This window comes from Miniopterus schreibersii (genome assembly GCF_964146895.1).
Source record: "Miniopterus schreibersii genome assembly, chromosome: 2".
Classification (NCBI taxonomy): Eukaryota; Metazoa; Chordata; class Mammalia; order Chiroptera; family Miniopteridae; genus Miniopterus; species Miniopterus schreibersii.
Window position 1 is genome coordinate 2,371,515 of NC_138102.1, and position 21,329 is coordinate 2,392,843.

General features: G+C 52.6%; 1 protein-coding gene across 3 annotated transcripts in view; it reads left to right on the plus strand.

Annotated features, from left to right (window-relative positions):
• Window positions 1–19,822, plus strand: part of MCPH1 (microcephalin 1) — a 124,486-nt gene extending 104,664 nt beyond the window's left edge. Inside the window, exons 12-13 of one of the 3 annotated variants that reach the window (XM_081129500.1) lie at window positions 10,842–11,079; window positions 18,350–18,692. In XM_081129500.1, coding sequence (XP_080985626.1) covers window positions 10,842–11,079; window positions 18,350–18,405 — 294 coding nt within the window. In that variant the 3' untranslated portion in view covers window positions 18,406–18,692. Of the gene's footprint in view, window positions 1–10,841; window positions 11,080–18,349 lie in introns of all 3 variants that reach the window. The other 2 variants (XM_081129497.1, XM_081129499.1) reach the window with 2 other exon arrangements.
• The last annotated feature ends 1,507 nt before the right edge of the window (window positions 19,823–21,329 follow it).

A 21,329-nucleotide genomic window follows, 5' to 3' on the forward strand; every position in this document is an offset into this window, starting at 1 on the left:
TGTGGCACTAACGGGTCAGGGGCTGCGTCTAATGGAACTGCATGAGGAGCCCAGGCAGGGGGCCGGGGACAGTGCCCGGGGAATTGGGGCCCCTGAGACTGAGTCCCAGCTACTCTAATTTCTGTGACCCTGGCCAGCCCTCTGCTAAATTAGGACGTTTACAACCGCCCTAAGCATTCCAAGGCGCATCAGAAGACGCCGAGCAGTGTGGCGAAGGCTTTGAGGGGCAGGTGCTAACCAAGCTCTCTTCCCACCGGACACGGCGGCACCACTTTTCCCTTCTTTTTAATTAAGACCTTTTTTTTTTTTTTTTAGAACAGTTTCAGGTTTTGAGCAAAATTGAGAGGAAGGTGCAGAGATTTCCTCTATACGCCCCCCACACACACACATGCGCACGGCCTCCCTCCCTATCAGCACCCCACCAGATGGGACATTTATCACTGATGACCCTGCGGACATCAGGGTCGCTCTTGTACATGCTGTGGGTTTGGATAAATGCATGGTGACGTGTGTCCACCACTACGGTAGCACACAGAGCAGTTTCACTGCCTGGAAAGTCCCCGGGGCTCCGCCTGGTCATCCTTTCCATCACCCAGCCCCTGGCAACTCCTGACCTTTCTACTGTCCCACAGTTTTGTCTTTTCCAGGCTATCACAGAGTTGGAATCACTCAGTGTGTGGCCTTTTCAGGTGGCTTCTGTCACATGCATTGCAGGTTCCTTCTCGACCTTCCATGACATGATAGTCATTTCTTTTTAGCTGAATACTGTTCCATTGTGTGGATGGACCACAGTTTATCTGTCACCGAGGGCATCTTGGCAGCTTCCAACTTGCGGCAACTATGACTAAAGCTACTATAGACATCCATGTGCAGGTTTTTGTTTGGATGTCAGTTTTCAGTTCTTTTAAGTAAATACCAAGTAGAATGGTTGCTGGACTGTTATAATAGGGGCATGTTTAGTTTTATAGGAAACAGCCACTGTCCCCCGAGGTGCCTGCCCCACCTGCCCTCCCGCCAGCAGCGAGTGAGGTTCCTGCTGCTCCACACCCTCCCGGCACTGGGTGTGGTCGGTGTCTGGGTTTTGGCCTTTCTGACAGGTGTGTAGTGGGGTCTCACTGCTGTTTAATTTGCACTCCCTGATGGGCTATGATGCGGAGCATCCTTTCATTGCCATCTGTGCATCTTTGGTAAGGTGGCTGTTAGGGTCCCTGGCCCAGTATCTGATCGGGCAGCACCTCTTTTTGAAGCTCAGGAGCCTGCCCCTTTAGGCACATTAATGACTACCTGGCATTGTGGATGTGAACTCGGGTGGTGGCTGGCCTTCTGCTGCTCCATGACATTCCCCCAGGTTCAGTGGGCACCCACTCAGCTCTCACAGTGAGCCCGGCCTCACCATCCTGATTCCTGAGCCACTTGCCTGCCCATCACAATACCAATACCACACACACACACACACACACATACACAACACACACACAACACACGCACACGCATACAATATACAGCACATGCACATACACTTACGCACACATGCAAACCACACATACATACTATACGCACGGCACACACAGCACACACACAACACTGACATAACACAACACACACAACACAGCACATGTACAGCACACATACAAACACAGCACACATACAGCATAATACAGCACATGAGCTTGCACACGTAGCACATATACATGTGCACACATACACGTATAGCACACATGCACACACAGCACACAACGTACACATGCAACACACAGCACATGTACACACCACACATGCACTCACAGCACATGTGCACACACACACATGCACAACATACACACAACACACATACACACAACACACACACACATGTTCTTTTCCTAGTTATGCTCAGGACACGCTTTCTGGGAAGCATCCCCAGACCTTCAGGAGAGGTTAATTTCACCCTCTCCTATGGTTTCTCAGTTGTTCATGTCACCAGCACACATGCTATTGTGTAAGAGGATCGTTAATATGTTAAGGAGTCGTTTATGTTTGTCTCCTGGGAGACGATGAGCTTCTTGGAGGCGAGGTCCATGTTTTTGTCTGTTTTCTCAATGCCCTGCATCTGCATTGAAGACCCTGAGGAACATCTGGAGTTAAAATCGAGCCTGACTGGAGGGGTGACAAGGTCCAGGTGCTGGGCAGATAGAGGGCCGGGGGCTGGTTCCTCCAGCAGAAAGACTCCGGACGGCTGCTCTTTGGGAAGGAGGGAGGTCATTAGGAACCACATCGTAGAGGCCATAAGACCAAACTCAGGTCTTTCCACTTCTGCAGGTTTGCAGTCAGAGGGGGACCTGGGCTCCGGCTTTTGTGAGGATTCCCAGGCAATGACTTGGAGGCAGATGAAGTCAGACCTAAGAGTCCTGATGGGAGGCGGCCCGGCAGCTGCATGTGTGGACCGGAACCCATGGGCTGGGAAAGAACCAGACCTGGAACCCTGGCGAGAGTCCGGGACCTTGAAAGATGGGGGAGGGTGGGGCAGAAGGGAGGCGCCCGCCTTGGGTCCCACTCAGAGCACGGCCCGTGGGAAGGCTTCCTCGCCCGTCCACTTCCTTCCCTGAGTCCACAGAACATTCCTGCTCAGCTTTTGTGGGCTGGTTTGCTTTGTGGCTTCCTTGTTGTTTACACGTCCAGGTATTCGTAGACAGATCTTATCTCCTTCCCTCTGAGTCACCCCGTGGCCCAACTGCAGATCTGACTCCTTTAAACTCTGCTCCTGGGTCTGACTTCTGGCCACTCTCTGAAGGATATTGTTTTGTGTTTTTGGATTTTATTCCATCTTGATTATTCTAAGAGATATAGTAAACTAAATAGGGCCTGCTGCGTGTGGTCTTAAAGTAGAGAAAATTATAAATAAATGAATATATGCATATAAGGTATATAAAATTGTGCATACGTGCATGTGTGTGTATGTGTGCGCACGTCTGTGTGTGCGCGTCAGTGTGTGTGCGTGCGTGTGTGTATAGAGAGTTTCTGTGTTGATTGTGTTACGAACCCGAGTCTGACTTTATGAAAATGAAAAGTTAATGTTCTTTGAAAGGCACCATTGAGAAAATGGAAAGGCGAGCCCCAGAATTAAGAAACTATTTATAGTCCACATATTTGAAAAGGAAGTTGTGTTCAAAATAGATAAAGAATTCTTTTTTTAAAAAAATATATCTTTATTGACTTCAGAGAAAGGAAAAGAGAGGGAGAGAGAGAGAGAAACATCAATGATGAGAGAGTCATTGATCAAGCCCGCAACCTGGGCATGTGCCCTGACCGGGAATCGAACCCCGATCGCCTGGATCCCAGGTCGATGCTCAACCGCTGAGCCACGCCCAGCTGGGCTAGATAAAGAATTCTTACAACCCAATCCACGTTCTTTAAAAATGGGCAAGAACTTCACAGAAGGTTCTTGAACGACAGAGCAGGCGAAAAGGTGCTGGTGACGAGTCGTCTGGGAAATGGGGTGGAAACCACAGTGAGCCGAGTCCACTCCCCGCGGTGGCCAGGTTAAGTTAATGCCACAATTAAAGTGCCACGTGGCAAGAGGACACGGAGCAGCTGGAACTCGTACTTTTCGGGGGAAGAGGAAACGGCAGACACCTCAGAGATCTGCTTGACAATTTCTCATTGAAATTTAATGAGTAACTTTCCCAGTGGCCCCACCATTCCAATTCTAGGAGGCAGGGAGAGAGACACCTGTAAAAAGACAGGCTGCTGTCCGTAGCAGCCCTGCTCCAAGGTCGAGGACAACCGAAATGCCAGTCACAGGCGAGTGGGTGAAGATTGCGGTACAGCCAGAAATTAACACAGCAGCACCTGCGGCAGTAAATCCGCGCACCAGCCACATCACCGAATCTCGAACACGTGGTGCTGAGCAGAAGCAGCCAGACAGCGTCTCACCCGCCCGGAGCTCCAAGGACAGGCTGCACCCTCCGCCCTGACGGCGGGCCCGCGGGCAAGGGAGCGCGAGCCTCCACCGATGGACGCCTGCTAACCTCGATAGGGCTGCGTCACGCTTGGGCGTGTAGATGTGTCAAAGTCATCAAACTTTGTGCATTTAAAATGGGTGCATCTTATTGTTCATAAGTTATACCTCCATACGGTAGGTTTTCAAAGTTCATCACAAACACAAAAAGCACGTACACATTGCTAGGAAATGGTACCATCGGTTGCTTATGCATTTAAGTGACTTCAAGCCAGTGCAGTCCCTCCCCGGGTATAACCCTGGTGAAGGACCAGCACAGAGGAGTGGGGGGCGTTTGGGCCTGGACACACCTTCCCACCCTCAGCATGTCTGCAGGCACCACTTATTCCTGAGGCTGGCCATGGTTTCCAGCAGAGACCTGAGCATGGGCTGTGTGAGGCTCTCAGGAGAGGTCCAAACTGAGATGTAGCCGGTAATGAACTCTGGACCATCACCGGTTCTCCGGACCTCACAGAGCCCAGGCTGCACTGAGAAGCAGGCCTCCGAGGGCTCCATCTCCATAACAGCGAACCGGGTCCTTCTCGTGCTTGGCTTGTATGTCTGTCTGCCTCACGGCTGGGCTGGGCTGGCCCTGGCCCCCCAGGTCTCAGGTCCTCACTACCCACGGGGGCAGCACCAGGGACAGCGCCAACAGAAAGCCGTGCACCTGTCTCCCACTAGCCTCTGCTATTTCCACCAGTGTTGGAGCCTCGAAAGAGGAGTGGACACTGGACCATCTGGCCCTGTCTCTGTGTGGGGCTCCATACCATACAGCCGAAAAACCAAATTCCCCAATAAACCTCCAGGACGAGTTGTTGGTGGGTAAACAGTGACTGTCTGCATTCTCCAGCATAGTTTTGTGATGTGGACAATTTTTTCACAGTTATAAAGTCTCGTGCAGTAGAAGCTCACCTTCTGTTATTTCCTGAGGGGCGGTCACTCCTTTCCATCTGGCAGCTCCCTGAGGGGTGAGGGATAGGCGAGTCTCGGCCAGCATGACCCTGTAGCACTGGGAGTGGGGAATGCAGGCCTCCTGGTGCCCAGGCCCCTCTTTTCCTGGGCTCCTAAAATGCAGGCCCAACCCTCATGCATGGGGCGTTTCTACCCCTCTGTCCAATTGCTGACACCCACATTACTCTTTCCTTCCTAAGGGTTTATCCGTTGCCTATTTTCTCCTGCCTCCTGGTGCCCCTCCTCCCTTGGGACTTCATCTTCATTGGCAAAAAGCTTAGTCTCGCCCAGGAGGAAGTGCTTTGAAACGTAGGAGCAGGGAGCACCCTGCCTTCCCTGGGTGTTCCCAGAAGCCACAGCCCTGGGTGGATTGGCAGGAAAGTGTGACGGGCGGGCTGTGTCTCTGACCTGAGACTCAGCAGCAGGTAAGTCAGACGTGAACAGTGCTGTGGCTTAATCCAGCCGGGACACCGAGGACAGCTGCCATCTCTAGACAGCCACGCTCCGCTGTGAGCAGCCGTCTGCCGGTGCTGGGTGGGAGGGAGGCGGCTGCTCTCCGGTCCAGTCCAGAAGGATGGTCACTGGCCCCGGCCTATGCCTGCATTTGAAGGATGTTCAGAAACCGAGCTTGAGTTTTAAGCACTGGGAATTAAAGAAATTGTGTTTGTAAAATAAGATGTTTAGTTTGATTTTTAAAAGTCCAGACGGATAAGCTTTGTTTTAGTGGAAAGACTAGTGGTGCCTCGGTCTTCGAATGCAGTCCCTTCCGGATGACTGTTCGAGCTCTGAAACATTTGAAAACCGAGGGATCCACAGCCAGCAGCCGGGCCTCAGGATCGTGCCCTCAGCGCAAGCTGCGCAGCATGTTTGACTTCCGAGGCGTGTTCAAAACCGAAGCATTTCCTTCCTGGTTTACGGTGTTTGTAAACCGAAATGTTTGTCAACAGAAATGTTCAAAAACCGAGGTACCACTGTATAAGCAACTTTTCCAACAGTTAGTAAGTTCGGTGGCTCCTGGGGGCAGCCCCAGGTTACTGAGCCTGGATTCACAGGATTCCTAGGAGCTGTCCCTCATCTTTGGAAGAATGTGCCTGATTTAACTATAAGGAAAACGGGTTCTTGGAACCTTGAAATGATATAGTTGTCTCGTATACCTGTGTACAGAACAGAATATCTAAACCGCCTACTAACCCTCAAAGAAGGGGGAAGACAACTTTGGAGAAAGCAAATGAAATTCATCCTAACTCACGCTGCAACGGTCACAGTAGCAGGTGAAGTGTCCTCAGAGTGACCTAAAAACAAAATTCACAGTAGATCATTCTGCAAATCTCGACCCAAAATACGGCTCTGAATAAAAACTTCAACAAAAAAACCTGGCCTATGGGAGGTGTCTCGATGGTGCCCCAGTCAAACAACCACAGTCGTCAGCTGACGGGAGGGGACAGAGGACATGCTCTTCCTCTCCCCCTGCACATGGAGCTGGCGAATGGAGTTAGATCAGAGGGAGGAAGATGCTCCTGAGAAACGTGGAGGCCAAACAACAAGCAAGGCCCTGGTGTGAGGCGGGGCCTGTCGGGGGCTCTCGGCAGTGGAACCACTAGAGCACCTGCGAGAAGCTGGTGGGCCTGGGAAGCCGGCCATGCAGGACTTGGCATGAGGAAGGTCAGCCCCCAGGAGGGAGCCTGGCCAGGACTGCCCAGAGCGAGATGAGCTGGGGCCCCAGCAGGACTGGGGGGTAGGCCTCTGTGCCAGGGTGGGACAAGGGGTCAGGAGGAGGCACAGGGCCTGCAGATGGAGACAGGACAGGCTGGCAGCCTCCAGACAAACTGGAGAGGAGACCGAGCGACTGGAGACCAGGGCTCTAACCCAGACGTCCATCTCCTAGTGGGCGGCCGCTCTGTTTCGGAGCTAAAATGGCATCGGCTGGACTCTCACACTTGGGTGGGTTTTTTCCTCTCATCCTCTAAGGGACTATGTCCTATTCTCCTTCGGTGGGTGGGTCGATGCAAGGCAGGAGGTGCCCACCCTTAAGTACTTCTCACAGGTGCCTTTCCCCTATGCTCCTGGCCCTCAGCGCTGCAGACAGGGCTTTCGGGGCAAAATGCTAGCTCTTGGGAGCCCCTTTGATGCTGATTCAGTGGCTCTGGCTCATTAGAATCACCTGGGAGATTTTTTTTTTTTTAACTTATGCTGCCTGGGCCACATCCCCAGGCCACATCCCTGCCTCATCAGAATGGCCGGGACTGGCCAGCATTAGTGTTATAAAGCCGCCGGGTGGCTGCTGGCTGTGCCCATCCTCTTTAGGACCCTTCCTCACCTGGTGGCCCCTGGGTCACCGGGAGCTTTGGAAATGCCATTGCCCAGTGCCTGGCCCGCAGCCCTGACTCAGTCAGCTCTGCCGACCGCAGGCCTGCGCGGACCCCAACTTTAACTTACACACAGGCTTCAGCATTTTCATAGGTTTACACATTTCTTGCCACCTACCAGAGGGTTTTTAAAGGGTGAAATAAAAAGTCCTATAAAACCCAGAGGCGATTTCCATGTGTGTGTTTTGTTATGATTTTTGAAAACTGAGCGCGAAAAGCAGCCGGGAGGCGAGTGTGGCTGGATTGCTGGCATGTTGTTAGCGAAGGAGCCGGGGAGCCCCGCCAGCTGGATGCTGCGGAGCAGGAACCCCGACAGGGCTCTGACCTACTTACCGCGTTGAAAGCTGCGAGGCATGGAACCCAGATTTACAGCCTTTTAAAGGCTATTTGTGGATTCCCAAGGCGACTGTGTTCCCATCACTTATGCAGCCTTTAAAACTCCAATAGCACTTTAAAAAAATCCAAGCTGGGCCCACTCCAAGTTCTAACTCGGGCGTCCTCACAGCCCTCGGCAAAAGTACGGGGAAAACGGGGGTACTTCCAGCAATAAAGACTTTTTTAAGAAGTGCGGGGGAAATGCATCCTGCCTCAGCTTACACTGCAGTTGACTGTGGAGGGCAGGCGAGGGGCCCGTTTGGTGGCTTTGGGTCGGGAACGTGTCTACCTGGTGCTTTGCTTCATTTTCTCATGAAAGGAGAAGTTAGAAACCATCCCCGCAGACCCCGCACACCGGGCAGCCTTCCCCGCCCTCCTCTGGACAGCGTCAGGGATATGTGCTTACTGGGAGTGTCCTTGTGGAGAGAGGCCCCCACGCTGGGCCAGGTGCCAGCACCAGGCACGGGTCACGGGTCCCCTGTCTGCCCGGAACGAGCCCTGGATGCAGTGGCCCTCAGGTCCCGTCCGCCCTCCTCGCCTTCCCTCGCTCCCATTCCTGGGGAAGATCTGTGAAATTTCTCAACATTTATTGCCAACGTGCTGACACATTGTGGTGTTCAAGTCAGTGCCGATTATACAGCAGTTATCTCTCAATGAAGCTGGAAAAAGTGACTTCTGTGCTGCTTGCGGCCTTACCGTCCTGAATTGTGTGTAGAATGTCCCCGTGGGGACAGAACTGGCCTTTGCACAGGGAAGAGCTGACTGCCGGGGGTGGGTTCCTGAGGCAACTGATGTCCCACAGTAGCCACGCCAGGTCGTGGTCCGTGCACAGGTGGCCTCCACGGGAGAGGCCACATGGGGACTGGGGTTCCCAGAGCCGTTTCCTCAGTCACGAGGACCTGAAATAGGGAACCCCCCGGGGGACTGAGATGACAGCGGGGCTGTGTGTCCTCGGGAGCAGTGGGGAAGTGTTGCCTCCTAGGACCTGCTGCTTCCCAAATGAGTGTCACTGCAGCTCGGTGACAAGCAGAATCCTGTGTCCTGTCACACCTACAGTGTGGATGAGACTAGACTGGCCTGTATCTTCCTTTCTGTGGCAGTGAGCTCCGTATACACATCAGGGAGCGCTTTATGGGTTAACTTCCCACGTTAAGCTTTAATTTTAAGTAACTACATCTCGGTTAGGCTTTCCTGGCAGCTACTTTACTTAGGATTGGGAACCCGCATGCCCATCCACTCAGTTATTTGGGTCTTTGTAATTCTTTGACCCCTCTGACTTCAAGCTGAGTAAATAAGTGAAGGGAGGCATTTTCATGGGCTGACTTTTATAGGATGTGTTTAGTCTCAGGTCAGAGGCCACGGATTATTCACATTTGCATCCCCTGCACTGTGCTCGAGGGCCTGGTGGAGGGTGAGTGTTGACTAAATGGGAGGGAGAGGACTGAGGATTCACAGAGATCGGCCACTAAAGTCCCATTCTGAGCACCTGGAAGGCCTGCACATGTCCTCGTAATAGGTCACGCAGCTGCTTGTTACTGGCATGTTACATGTGCCCTTTTCTACTGGATTAAAAGTGGGTTTACTGCTTTCCCATTTACCAAGATAACCCCGGATCCCATTTTAAAAAAAAACAAAAAAAACCCCTGTATCCTAAATATGCATGCGTGTGATACAGAATTTAGAAAAACACACAATCACCTTTTAAAATTTTTCGTTTTTCAATTACAGTTGACATACTGATTTCAGGTGTACAGCATGGTGATTAGACATTCGTTTAAGTTTCAAAGTGGTCACCTCAATTAGTGCCCACCTGGCACCATCTATAGTTATTACAGTGTTATTGACTGTTTCCTGTGCTGTACTTTACATCCCTGGGACTGCTTTTATAACTGGCCGTTTGGGCCTCTTAACTCCTTCACCCTTTTCACCCATCCCTCCAACCCCCCTCCCATCTGGCAACCATCAGTTTGTTCTCTGTATCTGAGTTTGTTTTTATTTTATTTCTTTGTTTATTTTGTTCTTTAGATTCCACATTTAAGTAAAATCATGATATTTGTCTTTCTCTGTCTGGTTTTACTTAGCATAACACTCTCTAGGTCCATCCATGTTGTGCAAAGGGCAAGAGTTCGCCCTTTTTTATGGCTGAGTAATATTCCATCACACATAGGGACCACCCCTATCCATTCACCCATCAGTGGACACTTAGGTTGCTTAACATTGGGCTTTTTTTTTTTTACAGTAACACCCTCTTTTCTTAAAAAACAGGAGCAATTTGCACACCTGGTGGGAGAGCAGTTCGTTCTTTCTCCAGTTCTGTCACATGTAGGTGGAGCACTGGGTTCCCCCTCCCACCCTCTGTCCCCTGCCCTGGTCACACTCCTTGAGAAGCACCCCTTGATCTTTTTCCCACAAACCTCCCATCAAAACAACGAATGTCTCAGATGTTCAGTTCTGTCCTCAGGGCAATAAGCCGATTATAACACTCACCCTGTGGACAGCAGGGCACCCTCAGCGCCTCCTGGAGGGAGTTTGCACTTAAAACGACGTCTCCGTTAGTCTGTCCTGAGTGAAGTGTGTTTAGAATAACTGGGCCTCCCCACCGCCCCCTGGGCAGCCAGACGACCACAACCTCATCAACAGAAAGGAGCGCGGCCCAGCATCCGGATCCTGAAGTGTCCCCAGCCCGGTTCGGCTTCTCCCCATGTCCCTGGTGCCCATGCCGCTCCCAGCCCGTGGTGCTCGGGGAGCCGCTGAGGTTCCGCTCTGTACCCTCGTGTGAACCCAGAGCACCAGGCCCGAGGCTGCTGCTCAGGTGCGGGGCTGGGGGTGGCTGCTGCCCTGGCCACGGGGCTCACAGAGCCAGGTGTGGCTCACCTCACTGTGCTGCACAGCTGGCTACTTTCGAGTGCTTTGGTTTAGAGTGTGGAATAATTCAAAGCCCTAAGCCTTTTTTTGCCTGTAAATCGTTCATCTGGAGTTTTGCTCTCAGGCTGCCTCAGATAATGTCAGTGTTCCTGTCATCTTCTGCTCCGGTCCTCAGAATTCAGGATTCACCCGAGGACGTGCCCCGTGCCGTTCACTCTGCCCTTTCCCGAGAAAGGCCGTGAGCCGCACAGTGCACCTGTTCCAGACCCTGCCCTGGCTCCCGCCTAACCCCCCATCTCTGCCTGCAGCTCTGCCGCCGGGAGCGCCACCTGTCCGCCGGGCAGTACCAGGGCACCCTGTTCACCGGTCAGCCCACGATGTTCATCTCGCCCGCCAGCGACCCCCCCAGGGCCAAGCTATGGGAGCTGGTCCTCCTGTGTGGGGGCCGGGTCACGGGTGTCCCTCGACAGGCCAGCATCTTCATCGGGCCCTGCCACGGAAGGAGGAAGGAGAGCGTCATGTACTTGTCGGAGAAGTGGATCCTAGGTAGGAGCCTGCTTGGGGACAGCTGGGGCCCCAGGGGGACACAGGGAGGTCGGGGAGGTGCTCTGAATGCAGGCTCGGAGACAGCCAGGGTCCCTCGGAGGGGGAGGGGGGACACTGGGAGGTTGGGGAGGTGCTCTGACCTCAGGCTCAGGGACAGCCAGGGTCCCTGGGGGGGGGGGGCACTGGGCGGTCGGGGAGGTGCTCTGACTGTGGACTTGAGGACGGCCGGGCTCCCAAGGGCTCCACCACTCCTTTCTCATGGGCACCTGTCCGGGTACCTCCTTTGTTCACATGCTCCAAGTGGTATCCATTAGCACAGAAGAAGCTGTGGTTTTTGTAGCGTGAATGTGACGTCCAGGCCTGGGGTCGGTTGTGCCCTGTGTGCCACTAGTTCCTGGGGGGTCAGAGGTGGTGGGAGATGTGCCCTGACTTCTGGGACGCAGATATGGACAGTAGGCTGGGTCTGTCCCCTGTGCTCTGGGCCACCCATAGGGGCCGCCAGGATACCATGGCGGGTAGTGTCCCTGCTGTTACTGAGGGGCTTGTAGTGGGATGAATGATCCTGGACTTTACTCTGGGGAATAAACTTCACTTCTTCCTCCCAAATGCCAAGAACACAGCCTTCAAAACATCCTCTGTTCTGAAACACAGGCTCTTGTTTTGATTTTGAGAAAAGTTCACGAATCAAAATGACACCGACTGGGCACCAGAGTCGTGGTCTCATTCGGCTGTTGGGACTGTGCACCTGAGTGACCAACAACTGGCGTCCGGGGTTTGGGCACCGTGTGCTGTGGGGAGGCCGGGACCCGGGTCTGCTCCCATTATTTCCAGGCCGGGCACTTCCAGCCCCTCAGGTCGCTCTGTGATCCTGTACACACAGTGTCACTCTGGCTGTCCTGTGATCGGCTCTCCTGCTGGTGGCTTGAGGAGGTGACTTACCTAGTGGAGCCCAGGGTTCCACCTGTGCAGGCCCCTGGGGTTCTCTGAGCGTCAGAGCGTCTGCCTCTTCCCCCTCCCGTAACTCCTGTCCTGTTCCTGATTGGCCCTTGGCTGCATCTGGGCGTTGTGCCTGGGAGTCCTTGGCTCTCAGAGTGGAGAAACTCTCACCCATGAGATGAGCCCCGACTTGCTGGCCACTGCCCATCGGCACCGGGCCCCCCAGCCTGGTCGTGTGGGGGTTGGGCGTGTATTTTTCAAATATTTATTAGTTTACACTCTCCTCTTTCTGAATTTACATTTAGTAGCCCCAGCTGTGTGAGAACAGAGGTTTCATTTTGTCTCTGCTCACAGGAATGCACGGTCCAGAGGGTGGCCTTTCCTCCCCACCCAGGCTCTGCCACCAGGGGCGACTCGCCGATTCTCTCTGGGCCTCATTCATTCCGTCTGTGAAACGGGGTAGCGGCCTCTGCCCCATGTACTCACTGATGACAGAGGACAGGCCCAGGAGAGCGCAGAACAGTGCGTTTCCCCAGTGGGCGGTCGTCTGGGGTCTTGGCGATGGCGTCCACTGACACGCAGAACAGTCCTCCCGACTCTTGGACGAAGCAGAATTCTGTCTCCTGAACACCTTCCTCCTTCTCCATTAGTTTCCGTTATTAACATTCTGGAGAGTATTTTTTCTTAATATGTTGTGAAATTAAAATTAGGACTAAATTTTAATTTCACAACATAAGAACCGATTTAAAGAAAATGGGTTATTTTGTGACTGATTATGAACAGCAACACTCAGAATTTGTAAATTAAATTTGTTCTAACTGGAGCATCAGCTGCTGGGTGAGGTAGATCCCTAGACTTAAGCATAGTTTGGAAAGGTAAAGTTATTCTGATTTGTAATTTATCTTCCAAAATAAAGATTCTAGGGGCTTTAGTGCCTTCATATTTATTGCTGTAGCTTACACGGTCCTAGTTTTTGCAAACATAATAAAGTTGCAAGGGGTGGGCAAGCAGGAGACTTATTTTTGCAGAGGAAATGTGGATACACCAGAAAGAGACAGGCCCCCAACCCCGAGCACTGTAGTCCCTCAGAGAGGCCACTTCGTCCCTTCCCCATCTGCGTCTTAAAAAAGAGTGACCCACCGTTTATGAATATTAAAAAAAAACAACTGTTAAATGATCATGCTAATTATAAAAATGTCTTCTCAGCCTTCAGTGGTTTCTTTGGGGGAGACGCAGCGTGGGGTGGCCATGTTGCACCCCAGCTCTCGCCCTGCCCCCCGCCCCTCGTTGCTGGCACAGAGCAACCTCCAAATAGGGCCCGTGTGAGACGCGCCGCGCCCTGCGCGCTCTGTCCCTGGAGAGTCTCAGATGCGAGCTGCCCTGCAGCCAGGCTGTCTGATGAGGTTCCCCGTGCCGTCCCCAGGGCCCGTTTTCCCTGAAACTGCAGGACGCTGAGGCCAAGACTCTGGATGAATCATTCAACCAGAGGAGAAAGGGGGGTGTTTAAGAGAGAGACACTTCTGGGCACGTGGATGTGTATGAAAATAAACAGGAAAACAGACATTAAATTCCCGGGCCAGGAAGTGGGGTGTTACCTGTACCTGGTACCGCTAATACGCGTTGTGCTTGAAGCGCGGCCCAGTGACTCCCCCCCCCCGGGACGCCCTGGGACCCCCTCTGGAGTTTCATCCCCACGCCCCAGATCTAAAGCAGGGCCCTGGGCCGCGGGGACGTGGCTGCCTCAGGAGGGTGTGCGCCTCGGACCTCTGCCCCGACCTCCCCAGGGCGGCTCTGGGACTGCGGGGCTGGGTCCTCTCTGCTCACTCTTCCCTCCGCTGAGCCTGTTATCACGAGAGGTTGGGTTTTCTCATAAGACAGATTTCCAGGCTCGGGAACCCTTGTATTGTCTGGGTTCCGTTCAAGTGATAAGACACACAGTTTACGCTATTGTGGGAACATCGTGTAATATTCTCAGCAGTGTTGCCAAAAACAAGAGAGAAAGTTTCTCCTGGGCATGATTTCCTTGTAGCTTATGAGAAGCACATGGTTTGACCGTCTCCCGGGTCGATGTTCTCAGGAAGAGGTGGCTGAGGGCAGGGGCCTGGCGCATGCTCGAGGGCACTATCTGATCACTGTTTCCCGCGGCTGACCGGAGGCCTGGGAGGGACACGCATGTGCTGACGGGTGCTGTCTGGGAGCTAGGCCATGTAGGAGGCCTCGTGGTTCAGTCACCTTTGTCCACACCCCGCTGCACAGGTAGGGAAGCTGTCGCAGAGCCGCGAGCCCACCACCAGGGACGGAGACTGAGGGGCGGGAGAGGGGCCGGGAGGCAGGGCTGCTCTGGGCTGCCCCTCGGACACCCTGATTCCTTCCTCTCCAAGGCTGCCACCCCAGAAGGTGACTGCAGACCAGGGTCCCCCTTCTCCACATTCCTGCCAACACGTACCTCTCGTCTTTTCAGTGACGGCCGTTCTCACTGGTGTGCGGTGGTATCTCACCGTGGCTTCCGTTTGCGTTTCCCTGGTGATGAGTGATGTTGAGCATCTTGTCGTGTGTCCATTGGCCACTCTGTCTGCTCTGGAGGAAAGGGGGGGAGGGTCACTAGCACTGTGATAGTTTGCACGGTGACAGGCAGTCGCTGGCATTAGTGGGGTGATCACAGGGCGAGGCATAGAAATGTGGAATCGCTGTATTGTACACCTGAAACTATAACCGATATAGGATTGTGCGCCATCTGTACTTAAATTTAAAAAACAAGCTTAAGCCCGGCCGGGCGTGGCCCAGCAGTTGCGCGTCGACCTAGGATCCAGGAGATCGGGGTTCGGTTCCTGGTCAGGGCACAGGCCCGGGTTGCTGGCTGCAGCTGACCAGTGACTCTCTCATCATTGATGTTTCTCTGTCTCTCCCTCTCCTTTCCTCTCTGAGATCAATAAAGATATATTAAAAAAAGAAAGAAAAAACTTAAAAAAAGAAGAAAGGGAAAAATGACTGGAGTTTTAAGGTGCAATTTCAGACAGGAAGATGAATTCGTCTTCTTTTGAGCTGTCAGAACTTGGCCTCTGCCAGGAGAGGAGTGAGTGAGGCCTGAGACCGATTCAGGGGGTCTGCAGTCCCAACTTCTCGTGCTGAGGCTTTCTTTAAAAAGAAAAATATCATTAGTGTTGATTTTCTTTTAAATTAACTGCTAGCTGCTAGGGCAGCTCTTTAGCATTAGCCTCGGGAAGTTATGGAAAGAGTGTGGGCAGAAGGTGGGTTTCTGAGCCTGCCTTTCTATTTGTGGGTCCCAGACGGTTATCTTTGAAGTTTCCTAGCCTGTCTGCTGGGCTCTCCTGCAAGTTTCCTCCTACGCGACTCCCCTTACTGGATGTGAACGAGGTTAGAAAGCATCTTTTTAAAAATACACACACACATATATATATGTCTTTATTGATTTCAGAGAGGAAGGGAGAGGGAGAGAGAGAAACAGCAATGTTGAGTCATTGATCAGCTGCCTCCTGCTCGCCCCCTGCTGGGCATGGAGCCCACAACCAGGGCACGTGCCCGACCCAGAATCGAACCACAGTCTTCTGAATCCTAGGTCGATGCTCAGCCGCTGAGCCACGGCGGCCGGGCTAGAAGGCATCTTAAAGGCCAACAGACTGGAAAAGAAAAGGCCTTCTTTGCGCCTCCCACCAAGGCGCAGCCCTCAAGCATCACTTGAAAAGTAAAACTAGAGCCCTGGCCGGGCTCGACCCCCAGTCAGGGCACAGACCTAGATTTGGGGTTAGATCCCTGTTCGGGGCACGTATGGGAGGCAACCAGTCAACGTCTCTGCCTCTGCCTCCCCCCAAATCAATAAGCGTATGCTCGGGTGAGGATTACAAATAAATGAACATAAAGGAAAACCTGGGGCACACCCGTCAGCCAGCTGCCTGTTGGCTCAGGACGTGCAATGTTGTAAATGGTCTTTTCTGTCCGTCGCTGGGAGGGGTGGTCCGTGGGGCGTCGGTCTGGCCAGGACGCGGGCTGAGCCCTCCTTTCCCAGGTTGGCAGCGCTGAGCTGAGGGCGCTCACAGCGCAGACTCCTGCAGGGCGAGTGCCCAGGCACCCACGCCAGCCGTCCCCAGGGCCTGGGTGCCTGTGAGCTCCACTCACTGTACCAGTGGCCGCACTGGCTGCCCATTAGAGGTTTAGGTCAGGGGGTGACTCGCCCACCGCACCATAGGAGCTAGCGAGGCAGCGTGTTGACTCGTGTCCCAGCCCTGAGACCACACAGGAGCCAAGTCCTGCCGAGTAACCTCGTTAAAAACAACACCGATTTTTTCAATTTAAATTCCACGGGGCTGCTCCTGTTTGCTTCTCTCCGTCGGCGAGGCCTGCTTTGCTCCAGCGCCTGTCCAGTGTCACAGGCACGCGGGCGAGGGGGGTGCTTGACGTTCAGTCGCACGGTCGCCCCCAGTGCCGACTGCCCCGGGCCCAGGATTTGCTGATGAGCTGAAGCAGCACCTCGCGCCTTCCCCTGCAGCCCCTCCGACTGGGCTGCCGCTGCGGGTGGGCGTCTGCGGGGTTTGGGTCATGAGCGGCCTGTTTGAAAGTTGGCCGTTCACCTTTTTGCCCATCTCCCAGCAGCACCTCTGCGGCAGGGCCGCGGAGCGTTTCTGTCCCTGCTGACTGCGTGCCGCTCACTGCAGCGACTTCACGGTGTCGGCCCCTCGTTCCTCTCTCTGAACCGCCTTCTGTGCGTTTTCTTTCATATAAACTTCAGCCTAAGCCTCAAGTGTTTTAAAGAAACAGCTGGAAGTTTAGGGCCCTGTTGGACTTGAGCCTCACCAGGAGGCGCATCCTTTCGGCCGTCCTTTCTGGCTTTTGCGGATGACAGCCTGTCAGAAACCTAACGTAGACGTTGAGTTCACAGAGGTTTCACAGCCTGGAAGAGCGGAGGGCCGGGTTCCGTTACACCCGGTATGGGGGCGGCTTTCTGCCGGCCTTCAGAGTCCAGGCACTAAAAGGGAAGGCTGACCTAACGTGAGTGTGGGAGTAGAACAGACAGGTTCGCGCAGCGCAAGTTTGCACAAGAAAAGTCAAAAAGAGATGAAGTGGCCAACGGGCATCTCACGGAAACACCTCACAAGTAAAGGACTAATGTTCACACGTAAATCACAGTCAGCTGCCTCACGGGGCTGCGGCTTAAGCGGTTTGCACAGTACTCGTAGGAACGGCCAAAACCTGTTGTCTGTTTATTAATTACAAAGGCGTGATGTCCACGTGACACATCTTGGGGTTCCTCCCGCGGCTCGGCTCGCCCGCTCCCACCTCCCGTGTGGAGGTGAGTCTGCACTGAGGAGGCTCTGGTCAAACCCTCGGACTTGAATGAGCCATTTTCCCCTGTACTCGGGGGATAAGCCCATTTTCCCCTGTACTCGGGGGATAAGCCCATTTTCCCCTGTACTCGGGGAATAAGCCCATTTTCCCCTGTACTCGGGGGATAAGCCCATTTTCCCCTGTACTCGGGGGATAAGCCCATTTTCCCCTGTACTCGGGGAATAAGCCCATTTTCCCCTGTACTCGGGGAATAAGCCCATTTTCCCCCTGGTGCCCCACATCATCACGGCCATCATCTTACATTGCCCACCCCCACCCCCCCAGTGACAGTGGTCACCAGTAAGGCTGACAGAGTTGGAACCCGGCAGAGCTGAGGGTCCCTCGCATTCCTCTTCCATTCGAGTGGAAGTGGTTGGGAGCCGTGGACTCTTCACGGCAAGTGCAAGGGGGTGCCTTGAGCCGGCTGCAGGACGCCTGGCCGGCCTGTCCGCTCACCTGGAGCTTGTCCTGAAAGGAGTTTCAACTGGAGCAGTGTCAGCTTCCTTGGCTGAAGGAGAAGCCTGCAGGTCAGAGCGCGGCCCACCCGTGTCCCACGTGAAGGGCTCGCCTGAGCGGATGACCCGCACGGCCTGCAGTGCGTGGTTGGTGTGGCGCCTGAAGCTCCTGCGTGCTTGTTCATGCTCGGCCTGTGCCAGAGAGAGGCTGCTGCAGCTGCTGAGACTGGAGCCCGGGCCTGTCCTCCCTGGCTGCGGGACTGTCCCGCCGTGGCCAGAATCCCCGTGTAGCACATCTCACAGGGCCTGCGGCTGCCAGCGCTCGGGGTGTGGCAAGTGTGGCTGAGGAGCTGAATTTTTCATTTTACTTTATTTCATGCTATTGTATTTTTATGGGCTACTTGGACCCGTGGACGTGTGGAAAGCGCAGCTCTAGACCCTTTGAGATTGTACAGTATGGTTTTGCGTTTACATAGAAGGGCTGCTCCTTACTGTGCGGCTGGCCCTTGTCAACACCCAACTGCTCTCTCTTCCTCCAGATTCGGTCACTCAGCATGGGATCTGCGCCCGTGAGAACTACCTGCTGCCACAATGACGAGATGTCACTCGAGATGTCGCCTGCAGGCAGCTCGTGACACTGTCCTTGGGGCTCAGCCAGACAGAACCAGGGAGCCGGAACCGCCCAGAGGATGCCCTTCTGTGGCATCACACGGGGCCTGGGTGCTGCAGCTACGCTCTGTAACCTCCATGGCCTTTCTGAGACCGACGTGGTTCACAGAAGCCTGACTCGCCCTGTGGACAGGTTGTGTATCTTAGGAATGACCCTAATTCAGAGGCCACAGAACCTTTATCACTCATCACTAAATAAAGAGCAGGAATTTGTTTAAATTGTTTTGTTCCAGAGAACAAGCTAACCTCTAAGTCTCCTGGTTAGGCTCTAAGGTCTTTATAACATGTCATGTGCTAGAGACAACGGACCCTGGCCAGTCAGTAAGTGCTGGTTATGCCTTTATGCCCCAGAGGCTCTTCTCAAATTGACTAACAAGGAGTGTGTGCCCTGAGAACTAGTGCCACCAGGTGGGTGAGAAATCCGGCCACACTGGCCGCCTTGACACTCACTGTCCCCAAGAGGAAGCTGGCGCGTGCTGACCAGTCACCGCCTATGGACAGAAATTCTCCATCCCACCGAGTGTGATGGCATCAGGAAGAGGCCTTTCCTGCTGCTCCTTCTCCGTGGCCTATCCCTCGTCTCGGCTGTGACTCCCACCTCGGAATTAAAGGCCCTCAACAATGTAGTGGATCAACTCCTAGAATAAACCTTCCAGAAATGAGGTAGCAAGTGCACATGGAAATAATGAAGGGTTTCCTCTTGATTTTACAATAATGTCCAACACAGGTAATCCTCTCCCAGTGCTCACACCCCCACAGCTACCTGACCGCAGTGCGACTCTCCCGTGAGTAGTCGTGTTTCCCTGCATCCCGGGCGCCCTGGCCTGGCCTCTGAGAGGCTCGTCAGCCCTCCCGTAATCCTGAAGGTTAGTGACTGCAGGTCTGCGGTCCCTGACCCAAGTCACCGAGGGCTACAGGGTCTCAAAAGTCCTAGTTCTTTTAAATTTTCAAAGGCATGCAACTATTACCATTTCTATTCAAAATTCTACCCAGAGAAAACAGCAAGGAAACAAAATTAAAGGCACACAGATTAGAAATGAAGAAGTAAAACTATTTCAGGTTACATGATACGGTATGTAAAAAATTATAAGGAATTGTGTCAAAAATAATCAAGTTTAACAGGATTACAGGATACAAAATCAGTACACCAGCTAAGTTATTTGTGGTTCTGTTGATATTACTATTGGTACATACTAAACAATTTGAAAATGGAAGGATACAGTTCCACTTATAATGGCATCTAAAAATAAACTAAGTAGGAATAAATGTAACCAAAGTGTAAGACCTGTGTACTGAAACCTATAAAACATTGCTGAGAGAAATTAAAGATCTAAATAAATGGAGAGATATACCAAGTTCATGTTTTAGCAGACAATATTGATAAGACAGCAGTTCTCAACTTGGTCCATAGATTTAATGTAACCATCCATGGATAGAGCATCCAGACAGAAAACCAATAAAAATATTGGCCTTAAAGGACACATTTGCCAGATGGACTAAACAGACATACACAGAACATTCCTTCCAAAAGCAGCAGAATATACATTCTCCTCAATCAAACACTGAATATGCTCCAGGACAGATCACATGTTAGGCCACAAAGTAAGTCCTAATAAACTTAAAAAGATTGAAATCATATCAAGTATCTTTTCCAACCACAACAGTATTTGAAACAAGGAATTGTCAGAACTTCCAGACCCTCAGTCCCAGCGATTAATCTTAAGAAAATGTCCTTTAAAAAGACAAATGACATGGACCCAGAGAGGCTAATTGCAGCATTATTTATATTGAAAAGAAACTGGGAACAGTCAAATGTCCCACAGCTATGGGAATTACTTGGTAAGTCAGTGTGCATTGATGCCAAGCAGCTGTTACAAATTATAATTACGAAGACTGATACAGTATAGGAAATGTTTATAATGTGAAGCAAAGATACAAAATTACACTTATCCTGCAACCAGAGCCATGCAGAATTACATGCGGAGGGTGAAAATGGAGTGGGGCAGTGGACCAGGATTAATTCTTGTGTTTGGTTTTTGTGTTACATGTTTGTTCAGTAATACTGTTAATGTTTTTGAAAAGAAACATTTAGCACCTACCTATCTGAAGCCTTATTCAGGAACAGCTTGCATGTTGCATTTTGGTTACATGTTTCTTTGCCTACGTGTCAGCCCAAGTTTCTTTGCCAAGTTGCATACACTCTAGAGCCTGAATTCTCTCATCTCCAAGTGGGGTATTAACACCTACTCAGAACCCCTTTGGGGTCCGGTTCTCCGATCATAAAGCTCTTTGCAAACTGAAAATGAAGATCAGATCAGCCTCTCCTCAGTGCTGCCTTCCGTCTAACCTGATCCTCCTTCCCCCTCCTCGCATCTTTGCTCTCTAACTTTATTTTTCTATGTCCAACTCCATTCCTTTGCCTTCTCTCCCACCTCCTATTCCCCTTCCTTTCTGGAGGTCAGGCGGTTTACTGGGCCTCCCACCATGGTGTGGGCAGGCTGCGGTCCTTTCCGCAGGCTCCGGGGGACTTTCCTTCACTTGCCTTTCACAGCTGCTGGGGCGCCTGCCCTTCTGGGCTCATGGACGCCTCCTCCACCTGCACAGCCGTCAGCGTGGTGGAGACTCTTGTTCGTTCCCTGCGACACTAACTGGTTGCCTCTTCCCCAGCTCAGGACCCTGTGATCATATTGATGACCTTGGGCTCCCCCCACCCACTGCCCCAGAAGATCCAAGACAATCTCTTTGTCTTAAAGTCAGCTGACTAGCAGCCACGAAGGTGACACAGTCACAGGCCAGGGGCCGTTCTGCTGACCACACTCCACTCTTGTCCATGCTAACGCTAAGGTGGGC